The 13214-nt window shown below is 44.4% G+C and overlaps 1 protein-coding gene across 1 annotated transcript in view; it reads right to left on the reverse strand.

Annotated features, from left to right (window-relative positions):
- LOC128697069 (sodium-coupled monocarboxylate transporter 2-like) overlaps positions 1 to 13214 on the reverse strand; it is a 228589-nt gene that overhangs the window by 167493 nt on the left and 47882 nt on the right. The window contains exon 2 of the mRNA XM_070095085.1: positions 8367 to 8613. Coding sequence (XP_069951186.1) covers positions 8367 to 8613 — 247 coding nt within the window. The remainder of the gene's footprint in view (positions 1 to 8366; positions 8614 to 13214) is intronic.

The raw sequence follows: 13214 nt of genomic DNA on the forward strand, positions 1-13214 counted from the left end.
GGAAGGGATATTCACCTCGCTAGACATGCCAACGAAGAGGCTCTGAGTAGTCAGAGAGCGCATATTCATCCCTCAGAAGTCGAGTGTCAAAATGCTGTGTAACTACGTCACCTTTCTTTCAGCGCTACACTAGGATTATTTCTGACCATCCGCAACAGTGTTTTGCTTTATAGACAGTTAATACAGACTTACAAATGACAATTAAGACTTTAAAAGGCTCAAAGTGTATTTCAGTGTAGTGACTTCTTACATTTATTAACATAGTAACTGGCTGCCAAGATGCCGAAAGGTCCTTAAGATAAACACGTACAAACTATGCTATTTGCTCTTAAGTGCCTGCACACTGTAGCCAAAGCATAATAGTCTTAGCATCTTATGAGCAAGAGATTGTAAAAACTCACTACAACGGATACATTACAAATCTTTTCATGGAACGTTTCTTCCATCAGGAAGCGGTTGCCTGACTTACATCATATTAGTGCAACCAAGAATATTGATGTCATCTGTTTGCAGGAATGTAGATTGAAAGATGGAGCACCTCCACCAAACTTGCTTGGATATGCAGCTTATAACCAAAGGTCAACCAACTGTTGTGTGATGTATGTCAGAAAGAACTTGCCACATTCACTCCTTTCCTTGCAGAGTCGAGTTAACATGCAGTATCATGGTGTCAAAGTATATGCAGGCGATTTTTCCATAAACATTTTTAATCTCTATGCCCCAGCGAACCAGCTTTGACCTGATGCTTTACCAGATCGCATCAATAGTGAGCCTACCCTCTTTCTTGGAGATTTTAATGCCAGACATAAGAATATTGGTGGGTCTATAACAAACACCAATGGAACTAAACTAGTGAAATTGCAAAAATGAGCATGATAATGTTCGAATTGTGGGCACTACTGAGCCTACTCACATATATGGTGGCATACCAGATCTGTCTCTTGGATTTAATACATCATATACGATGCATGACTCTGTCATAGTTGATGATCTTCTATCTGATCACTTCCCAAGACTAACAACTGTCAATCTTTATCACATCTCCAGCAATCAAAAAGCTAAATTCAGAAGGAGGAAACTTATTCTCAACCAAGAACACAGAGATAACTTTATTAACCACTTGGATCAATGGTATAAAAATTACCAGTCCACTGGCACACAAAAATTTAATGATAATTTAGTTACCACTATTGAGAGTGTTCTCACAGATCAAGTGGGCAGGAATAGGAAACAAAGACCCTCCATTATAAATAACAATAAAAACCAATGTAAATACTATAATGATCCACAGCTGCGCAATCTAACATGCAGCTAGGAGGATTGGTAAAGCATACCGTGAATGCAGAACCCCAGACCCGCTCAGAACGTTCCAAGCTGCACTAACAAATGCAAGGAATAGAAAGCAAGAACTTAGGCAACAGGAATGGGAACAATTTGTTAGTGGATTAAATAGGTCCACCCCTTTAAGTTTGGCTTGGAAAGGTATAAATAAAATAACCAGGAAAAAGACTGGCAATGTTGCTCATCCCTTTCCTCTTGAAAAAGCAAATGACCTCATAAATGACTGGTCCAAAACATCCAGGCATGAAAATCTTCCATCTCATATTAGAAAGAATTTAGAGAGTACTTCTGAAGAAATGTTGAAACAGATTAATTTTATGAGCCAAAATATTGATGAGAGTGATTGCCTCTTCACCGAGTATGAATTAGATAATGCATTAACTAAAGGCCGATCAACTGCTCCTGGAGAGGATGGTACAACCTATGATATTCTCAGAACTAAGGCACGTGCCTGATAACCCTTTGTTGGCACTGCATAATCTTAGTTACATTGAGGGCGTTCTTCCTACTTCCTGGACCAAAAGTCTCATTGTGCCTATCCCTAAGCCCCAACAGCCTGATACATTTAGACCGATCTCCTTAACTAGTTGTCTTTGTAAAACCTTTGAAAGAATGATACTTAACAGACTGTACTACAGAATCAGACACCAATGTTCCCCCTACCTCTATGGGTTCATGAAAGGTAAAGGTGTGCAGAACTGTATTTCCACCTTTCTCACTGCACACACCTCTACTAGTTTTACCACTTTTCTTGATCTAAAATCTGCATTTGATACTGCGAACAGAATCGTTATACTACATGAACTAGCCAAAATGAATACTGGTGGTAGCTTACTCTGCTGGATAATAGGATACCTGTCAAATAAGTATCCTTTATCAAGGCTTTAGAAGCGAGTCTAAAGAAATGTCTTTAGGTACACCGCAGGGAGGAATTCTTAGTCCCATGCTATTTAATATTCTGATTAATGCTCTCCTAAATGCTCTGCCTACCTCACCTAAACATATAGCTATAAGCTATGCTGATGACATCATGATACATACAACAGGGCATAAGAAGATGAACACCATTCTTAATGAAGTTCAAGCAATTTGTATCGACCAGACAAGCAAACGACATCCCCCACCCATCTATTTGCAGGGTGAAATCATTAGCTACGTTAAAACCTACAGATATCTTGGTGTAGATGTACCCTTTAACAAATCCACTATACCACAACTAAATAAGAAATGCAAAGATAGGCTAAATGCTCTCAAAGCTGTTGCTGGCTACAATCCCAACTATGGTGCTAATGTGAGAATCGTGATAATGATGTACATAGCCTATGTTAGGTCCTTAATTGATTAGGCTGCTCCCATGTTGATATTAGCTAGAGAAAGTTCTCTCCGACCCTTGGAATTAATGCAAAATGAAGCTCTCAGAATTATTCTTGGTTGTCCCAGATCTACAGAGGTTCTTAACATGAGGAAGGAGCTTGGTATTTCTAGTATCAGTGATAGGATTGTTGAGATTAGCACTGTACTCTGTATTAGAATGTTGAGAAATGAATCAGACTGTCACAATGAATCTTACCAAGTGTCTAGAGGTAAATACACACAGATCTAAATGGATTGTGAAAACGTGCAATTACATTAAGTTTTATAACCTGCATGAACTGTATCACTGTAGACAACACGAGCATTTCACCCCCCCCCCCCATGGAAGATGTATTCATTTAATATCACATACATTTAATATCACCTTCCAGCTCCTGCACCCAACATCTTGCTCCTGGGGGATTTCAACTTAAGGCACCTAAAATGGAGGAATATAGCAAATAATATTGTTGCAGTAATAACACAAGGAGGCAGCTCTGATGAAAACTCACACTCAAGCGAGCTTTAAAATCTCTGCACAAAATTCAATTTAAACCAGCAAATAATAGAGCCTACTAGACTGGAGAATACACTAGACCTCAACTTCACTAACAATGACGATCTGATAAGAAATGTCACCATATCAAAAACAATATACTCAGATCACAACATAATTGAGGTTCAGTCATGTATGCGCGGAGCCCCAGACCGACATAATGAGATTAGTCACGAGGGAGCATTCACCAAATTCAACTTCAATAACAAAAACAAAGTGGGACCAAGTAAACCAAGTCCTAACCGATATAAACTGGGAAGATATACTAAGCAACACAGACCCCAACTTATGCCTAGAACAGATTAACTCGGTGGCACTCGATGTATGCACAAGGCTTATTCCTCTAAGAAAAAGGAGGAGTAGATGTAAAACAGAAAGAGACAGGCGCTCCCTTTACAGGCGACGGAAAAGAATAACAGAGCGGCTAAAAGAGGTCAATATATCTGAAATGCGTAGGGAGACACTGGTCAGAGAAATAGCAAGCATCGAACTTAAGCTAAAAGAATCCTTTAGGAGTCAAGAATCGCGGGAAGAACTAAAAGCCATAAATGAAATCGAAAGAAACCCAAAGTATTTCTTCACCTATGCCAAATCAAAATCGAGAACAACGTCCAGTATTGGGCCCCTACTTAAACAAGATGGGTCCTACACAGATGACAGCAAGGAAATGAGTGAGCTACTCAAGTCCCAATATGACTCAGTTTTTAGCAAGCCGCTAACCAGACTGAGAGTCGAAGATCAAAATGAATTTTTTATGATAGAGCCACAAAATTTGATTAACACATGCCTATCCGATGTTATCCTGACGCCAAATGACTTCGAACAGGCGATAAATGACATGCCCATGCACTCTGCCCCAGGGCCAGACTTATGGAACTCTGTGTTCATCAAGAACTGCAAGAAGCCCCTATCACGAGCCTTTTCCATCCTATGGAGAGGGAGCATGGACACGGGGGTCGTCCCACAGTTACTAAAAACAACAGACATAGCCCCACTCCACAAAGGGGGCAGTAAAGCAACAGCAAAGAACTACAGACCAATAGCACTAACATCCCATATCATAAAAATCTTTGAAAGGATCCTAAGAAGCAAGATCACCATCCATCTAGAAACCCATCAGTTACACAACCCAGGGCAACATGGGTTTAGAACAGGTCGCTCCTGTCTGTCTCAACTATTGGATCACTACGACAAGGTCCTAAATGCACTAGAAGACAAAAAGAATGCAGATGTAATATATACAGACTTTGCAAAAGCCTTCGACAAGTGTGACCATGGCGTAATAGCGCACAAAATGCGTGCTAAAGGAATAACAGGAAAAGTCGGTCGATGGATCTATAATTTCCTCACTAACAGAACACAGAGAGTAGTCGTCAACAGAGTAAAGTCCGAGGCAGCTACGGTGAAAAGCTCTGTTCCACAAGGCACAGTACTCGCTCCCATCTTGTTCCTCATCCTCATATCCGACATAGACAAGGATGTCAGCCACAGCACCGTGTCTTCCTTTGCAGATGACACCCGAATCTGCATGACAGTGTCTTCCATTGCAGACACTGCAAAGCTCCAGGCGGACATCAACCAAATCTTTCAGTGGGCTGCAGAAAACAATATGAAGTTCAACGATGAGAAATTTCAATTACTCAGATATGGTAAACATGAGGAAATTAAATCTTCATCAGAGTACAAAACAAATTCTGGCCACAAAATAGAGCGAAACACCAACGTCAAAGACCTGGGAGTGATCATGTCGGAGGATCTCACCTTCAAGGACCATAACATTGTATCAATCGCATCTGCTAGAAAAATGACAGGATGGATAATGAGAACCTTCAAAACTAGGGAGGCCAAGCCCATGATGACACTCTTCAGGTCACTTGTTCTATCTAGGCTGGAATATTGCTGCACACTAACAGCACCTTTCAAGGCAGGTGAAATTGCCGACCTAGAAAATGTACAGAGAACTTTCACGGCGCGCATAACGGAGATAAAACACCTCAATTACTGGGAGCGCTTGAGGTTTCTAAACCTGTATTCCCTGGAACGCAGGAGGGAGAGATACATGATTATATACACCTGGAAAATCCTAGAGGGACTAGTACCGAACTTGCACACGAAAATCACTCACTACGAAAGCAAAAGACTTGGCAGACGATGCTCCATCCCCCCAATGAAAAGCAGGGGTGTCACTAGCACGTTAAGGGACCATACAATAAGTGTCAGGGGCCCGAGACTGTTCAACTGCCTCCCAGGACACATAAGGGGGATTACCAACAGACCCCTGGCAGTCTTCAAGCTGGCACTGGACAAGCACCTAAAGTCAGTTCCTGATCAGCCGGGCTGTGGCTCGTACGTTGGTTTGCGTGCAGCCCGCAGCAACAGCCTGGTTGATCAGGCTCTGATCCACCAGGAGGCCTGGTCACAGACCGGGCCGCGGGGGCGTTGACCCCCGGAACTCTCTCCAGGTAAACTCCAGGTACTTGCAAGTCCCTCCCAAGAAGCTCATTGCTAGTAATACCTTCCTTAAATCACTTGTTAAAGTAACTGCTCAAGAAGAAATTTCTCGCCTAGCTGGTAGTAATAAGTTATCACAAGTTATATACACTGATGGATCTAAACAAGAGTCTTCTGGCAGGGCTGCATCTGCTCTTGTTGCCACCTCCCTAGTTAAGAACGATAATAAATTTGTTGAGTTAGGCATAAGAATTAACAACTGGGCGTCTACACTGCAAACTTAATTGTTTGCAATCCTAATGGCGCTAAAGCTAACCTATAACACTGAGCTTGACTATCATCATTATTGATTCTATGTCATCAATGAAGGCTCTTGACTCATATAATGACTCCAATAACATGCTCATTGGAGAAGCCAGGTATAGATACTCAAAAATCAGGGACAAAGGAATTAATGTACAGTTACTATGGATCCCATCACACATTGGATTACTCCATCATGATAAAGCTGATATGTTAGCCAAGAAGAGTACCAAGAAGGAGAATGTAGAATATAACTTTGGTATATCTGTGTCTAGCATTAGGAATAATATTAGGAGAGAAGTAAATAATGAAAATGATTGTTATAGGAATGCAATTAGAAGCCTGAGTAGATCTATAATCCACTATGATAACATGAACGTAGATAAGTATGTTTATGAAACAGCGTGCAATGTGAACAGACTGACAGATGTTGTAGTGGCCAGGCTAAGGCTTGGTTACAAGTACTTCTGGCAGGTTGGGTTTAAGACACATGTGCAACATCTGGGTATCTTTACTGTAGACGTTTCGCCATCCAGTGGCTTTATCAATACAAATTCTAGGACATAACTTGAAGACAGTAGAACTAGTTCTACTGTCTTCAAGTTATGTCCTAGAATTTGTATTGATAAAGCTACTGGATGGCGAAACGTCTACAATAAAGATACCCAGATGTTGCACATGTGTCTTAATCTCATCTTGTCGGTATTATATACCATTCGTACACTACTTCTGGCAGTTTGGGAGACACACAGATGATGATCAAACTAAATGTATATTATGTGATCAGGCATATGGTCACTCTCTTGAACACTATGTGCTTAATTGTCCACTTATTGATGAATACAGAGACAGTATAATAACCTATGTGACATGTCAAGATATCTTATTAATGAAAATAAGATACCAGATATACTAAGCAAATTTCCTAAATTTGCTTGTAACAGATAAGTGAACTATAGATATGTAGATATCAATTCATATGTATTCATGTTAACCCCTTGGGGCCTAGTTCCTAGGCCTTTTGTGTATCCATATGCTCTCGCGCTACCGTCCACAGGATGGATATGGGGTGCACAATAAACTAGCCACTTCGGTGGCAAAATCTAAAAATCTGATCGCGGGTTCTAACCCCCCCCCAGGGTGGTGGTTGGATAGATATGCAAGATAGATATATATATATGCAAGATGTCTTCCTTTGTGGATGACACCCTTATTGCCATGACAGTGACCATCAAAGACACCGCAAGACTCCAAGCGGATATATCTAAATCTTCAAAAGGGCCACTCAAAACAATATGAAGTTCAATAAAGAGAAATTTCAACCACTCATATATGGAAAACTTGAGAAAATTAAAACTATGTCAGGGTATACAACAAATTCTAACTATACAATAGAGCGAAAAAGTAATGTGAAGGACCTGAGAGTGATAATGTCAGAGGATCTCGCCTTCAAAGACCACAACAATGTATCTTACCTCATCTTCTAGGAAAAAAATAGGATTGATAATGAGAACCTTCAAAACTAGGGATGCCAAGCCAATGATCATTCTCTTCAAATCGCTTTTTCTGTCTAGGTTGGAATACTGCTGTAAACTAACTGCCCCTTCAAGACAGGCGAAATTGCTGACCTGGAGAGTGTACAAATAACTTTCGCGGCACACATAAGTATAATAAAGTACCTAAATTGCTGGGAACGCTTGAAGTCCCTTTGTTTGTATTTCTTGGAATGCAGACGAGAGAGATACATGATAATACACACCTGGAAAATCCTAGAGGGATTAGTACCAAACTTGAACACGAAAATCACTCCCTATGAAAGAAAAAGACTCAGAAGGAAATGCAACATTCCCCCAGTGAAAAGCAGGGGCACCACGGGTACACAGAGAAAACACAGTAAGTGTCCGGGACCCAAGACTGTTCAACTGCCTCCCAGCATACATATGGGGGAATACCAACAGACCCCTGGTTGTCTTCGAGAAGGCGCTGGACAGGCACCTAATGTCAGTACCTGACCAACCGGGCTGTGGTTCATACGGTAGCTTCCGTGCGGCCAGCAGTAACAGCCTGGTTGATCAGAACCTGATCCACCACGAGGCCTGGTCTCAGACCGAGCAGCGGGGGCGTTGACCCCCGAAACCCTCTCCAGGTATACATTTATAGATATATTTTTTCATTAATGTTAATTAATATAAAAATTAAAGATTTTGTACCAAATATATTGTACTAAACATATTTTATATAAGTTTACAATAATTTAATAACAAACACAATGAAATATATTTTTTTCGTTAGATTCAGAATGATTTTTGCAAAATTATTGCATACACAAATCTTCACCTGCATTATTTAAAATCACACTTACCTAAAAGACTAATAGCAGATATGGCTCCTCCAAGTAGAGAAAATGCTACAGGTACCGGCGACATTGTCCTGCTTCCCAAGAGGTACTCTTGTGTGGTAGCTCTACTGCGGCTCCTGATGCCGCTGATTACTCCGATACCGATGGATGTCACAACCATGAGGCTGAAGATGATGTAGTCCACCGGTGTGAATTTTGCTGCTGGCAGCTCCTTTCCTGAAGTTCCTAGTACATCTTCCGTCTCCATGTCCTGTGCAATATCACATTTAATAGATTTTATATTATCATTATTAAAAAAATCATTCTGTTCCAATAATACTTATCACTTCTCTTTTAAACCTTTCTAAATTTTTCAAGACTGTCTCGTAAACATGGCCTTATGACCCTTCCGCACTGAAACACAAGAACACAAGAAATGAGGAACAATGCAACAGGCCCACTGGCCCATACTTAGCATGTCCATGTCAGAACCAACCCACCAACAAAAGTATTTGCCCAACCCATCCCCAGAGCCACCCAAGCAACAAGCCCCGACAACTCCATCCCCCCTATCAATGCGCAAGTCCCGCTCAAATCCATCCCCTCTCTCATAGAATACAGAAAGGAACAATGCAGCAGGCCAACCGGCCCACACTAGGCAGGTTCCTCTCAAACCCAGACCCACAAACAAAACCGCCTGCTACTCCATCCATAGAATAAACTCTGATAACCAGGGCACTATTAAAGAGGGTACTGAGGGAGCTGAAGTACCTGGACCATCACCAGGGTACTGAAGCACCTGGTCCATCACCAGGGCACCGAAGGAGCTGAAGTACCTGGTCCATCACCAGGGCACCGAGGGAGCTGAAGCACCTGGTCCATCACCAGGGCACCGGGGAAGCTGAAGCACCTGGTCCATCACCAGGGCACTGAGGGAGCTGAAGCACCTGGTCCATCACCAGGGCACCGAGGGAGCTGAAGCACCTGGTCCATCACCAGGGCACTGGGGAAGCTGAAGCACCTGGTCCATCACCAGGGAACCGGGGAAACTGAAGCACGTGGTCCATCACCAGGGCACCGAGGGAGCTGAAGCACCTGGTCCATCACCAGGGCACTGAGGGAGCTGAAGCACCTGGCCCATCACCAGGGCACCGAGGGAGCTGAAGCACCTGGTCCATCACCAGGGCACTGAGGGAGCTGAAGCACCTGGTCCATCACCATGGCACAGAGGGAGCTGAAGCACCTGGTCCATCACCATGGCACCGAGGGAGCTGAAGCACCTGGTCCATCACCAGGGCACCGAGGGAGCTGAAGCACCTGGTCCATCACCATGGCACAGAGGAAGCTGAAGCACCTGGTCCATCACCAGGGCACCGAGGGAGCTGAAGCACCTGGTCCATCACCAGGGCACCGAGGGAGCTGAAGCACCTGGTCCATCACCAGGGCACCGAGGGAGCTGAAGCACCTGGTCCATCACCAGGGCACCGAGGGAGCTGAAGCACCTGGTCAATCACCAGGGCACCAGAGCTGAAACACCTGGTCAATCACCAGGGCACCGAGAGCTGAAACACCTGGTCCATCACCAGGGCACCGAGAGAGCTGAAGCACCTGGCCCATCACCATGGCACCGAGGGAGCTGAAGCACCTGGTCCATCACCATGGCACCGAGGGAGCTGAAGCACCTGGTCCATCATCAGGGCACCGAGGGAGCTGAAGCACCTGGTCCATCACCAGGGCACTGAGGGAGCTGAAGCACCTGGTCCATCACCAGAGCACCGAGGGAGCTGAAGTACCTGGTCCATAACCAGGGCACGAGGGAGCTGAAGCCCCTGGTCCATCACCAGGGCACCGAGGGAGCCGAAGCACCTCGTCCATCACCAGGGCACCGAGGGAGCTGAAGCACCTCGTCCATCACCAGGGCAACGAGGGAGCTGAAGCACCTGGTCTATCACCAGGGCACCGAGGGAGCTGGAGCACCTGGTCCATCACAAGGGTTATGGACGGTACATCACTAAAAAGTGAAATGTTGAAATGTGTGTGCAGTTTGTCACAGGTAAATTTGATGCAGTATTCCAACAGTCTTCAATGAACATCATGACTGAACACTTCCATAAAGCTTACACACATGAATTACATTTTGGACTACATGAACATCTTAGTCAAGGCACCGCATCAGTTTTATTTATTGGAATCAATGTTAAGGGACAGTTATAACATATACACCTTGTTCGCAGCGGCTACCTTGCCTGAGCTGTTTCCAGTGTGTGCAGTAACTAGGAAAATGTAAAAAGGTAAAATTTCAGTGCCTCTCCTTGACTTCTGATAATGGAGAAGATTTAAGTTTGGGAGACATGTTCCTGGAGTCTAGCCTGCAGGGTACTCAGGGTAGTGATGAACAACTCTAGGTGGGACCCAGTTTGAGTGGGGGTCATGTAGCTGTTATACCATTTAATTCCAAAGGAATCAATTTTTTAATCATACGTAAACTTTCCTGACCATGACACAACACTTTGACATTCCTGACAACACTTTGTGCATCTGAGTACGATGTCAATACCTTGCCCAGAGGCCACAATGTTCGATGTTGTTCAGGATCAATTAACACAATGTCACCTGGTCGAGTGTTCTGTTGATTTACTGCCTCTGACACACCATAAAAGTATTCACGTAGTGTTAGAAGATACTTTTTATGCCACACAGTAGACCAATGATTAATTTATTTAACATCTTAAATTTATCACTCAACACTGCCGCATCATTGTAATCTTCATCACTTTCTTCAGGATTATCTCTATAGACAGGGGCAGCTTCCAATTTCCTTCCACATATTAGGTGAGAAGGTGTTAATACGTCTGCATCAGGTGTATCACTCGTGTACGAGAGAGGGCGATTATTTATCCAATTCCCCGCCTCCACCAACACTGCACGGAATTCCTTCCTGTGTTCATGTTTGTCCGTCGATTCGACGAGGACCATCTAGTCATCCTGGGGTCGAAGTTGGTGGGTACGCAGATGACTTGTCAGGCCAATCCGCGCACGAAACGTTCTCTGGCAGTGTGGACAGGGAAGGGTGGCGGCATCAAGGGTTCTGATGGCTCTGGTCTTCCTCGCCTGCCTGCGCTGCTCAGCTAGTGAGATTCTGCTTGCCTCGCAGGATGTTGCCCCTTTCTAGACAACTGCTCGCCAGTCATTCCTGTCCTGAGTTATCAGCTCCCACATGGTGTGGTTGATGTTGAAAGCTTTCAGAGCAGTCTTAAGGGTGTCCTTATAGCGCTTCTTTTGGCCTCCTTGAGAGCGCTTTCCATTCTGCAGTTAGCCAAATAAGAGTTTCTTTGGCAGCCAGTGGTCTGGCATGCGAGCAACGTGACCTGCCCAGCGAAGCTGTGTCTGCATTAGGATGGTGTAGATGCTAGGCAGGCCAGCTGTAGTCAGCACTTCTGTGTCTGGGATCTTATCTTGCCATTTGATGCAAAGAATTTTTCTGAGCCGTGTGGTGTGAAAGTGGTTAAACTTTCTGGCGTGACGTTTGTAGACAGTCCAGGTTTCGCAGCCATAGAGAAGTGTGGTGAGGACTATAGCTCTGTACACCTTGATATTGGTGCTTGTGGTGATGTCTCTTCGGTTCCATACATTATTGTGGAGCCTGCCGAAGGTGGCACTGGCTTTGGCAAGTCATCGATGACAACGTTTCTGGAAAGGGTACTGCCGAGGTAGGTGAATTTGTCTATGGCATTCAGTCGCTGTCCGTTGATGGTGATGTTTGGCTCAACATACGTCTTTCCCGGAGCAGGCTGGTGCATCACTTCAGTCTTCGTTGTACTGATTGTCAGCCCGAAGTTGTTGCAGGCGTCGGAGAACTTGTCAACACTGTGCTGCCTGGCGGCTTCTGAAGCAGCGTTGAGGGCGCAGTCATCAGCAAATAGCAGGTCATTGATGGTGTCAGTTGCAGCCTTGGTTTTTGCTTGAAGCCTCCTGAGGTTGAAGACAGACCCATCTGTACGGTACCTGATGCTGATTCCTGCGTCTGTGTCCCTGAATGCGTCTGTAAGCATGGCCGAGAACATCAGGCTGAACAGGGTGGGAGCAAGCACGCAGCCTTGTTTCACTCCATTTGAGACTGGGAATGGTTTAGACGTCTCTCCGTTGTCTTGGACTCTGGCCAGCATTCCATTGTGAAGTTGGCGTACGATGGCGATAAACGTCTTTGGGCAGCCGTACTTTGCCATGATTCTCCAAAGGCCCTCTCTACTAACGGTGTCGAAGGCCTTGGTCAAATCGATGTAGGTGGAGTACAAGTCGGCGTTCTGTTCCTGACATTTCTCCTGTAGCTGTCTAGCAGCGAACACCATGTCGATAGTCCCTCGATCTTTCTGGAAGCTGCACTGGCTTTCAGGTAGGAGTCCTTGCTCTAGATGTTCATTGAGCCGATTGAGTATAACTCTAGCCAGGGTTTTGCCTGCGATGGAGAGCAGGGAGATACCACGGTGGTTGTCGCATGCCTGGCGGTTTCCTTTTCGTTTGTAGAGATGCATGATGGAAGCATCTTTAAAGTCCTGAGGAACTGTCTCGTACTGCCATACAAGCTGGAAGAATTGGTGAAGTTTCTCTACCAGTGCCATTCCGCCTTCTGTGTAGTACTTATGGAGACACCTCTTCACTGTACCTATCAGTCTTTCGCACAGCCCCCCCCCCACCCTGCCAAGGGGCTCTGGGAGTAATAAATTTCCAGGCACACCATCGCTGGGTTAACAGAGATTGTACATTATTACTCTTATTTAATTCCATCAAGTGTTGAGCACTCGCTACAATATTGGTAGCATTATCTGAAATCATCAATCTCTGACAGGATCTCCTAGCTTCAAACTTTCGACA

Source organism: Cherax quadricarinatus, chromosome 49, assembly GCF_038502225.1.
Source record: "Cherax quadricarinatus isolate ZL_2023a chromosome 49, ASM3850222v1, whole genome shotgun sequence".
In the NCBI taxonomy this organism is placed as follows: domain Eukaryota; kingdom Metazoa; phylum Arthropoda; class Malacostraca; order Decapoda; family Parastacidae; genus Cherax; species Cherax quadricarinatus.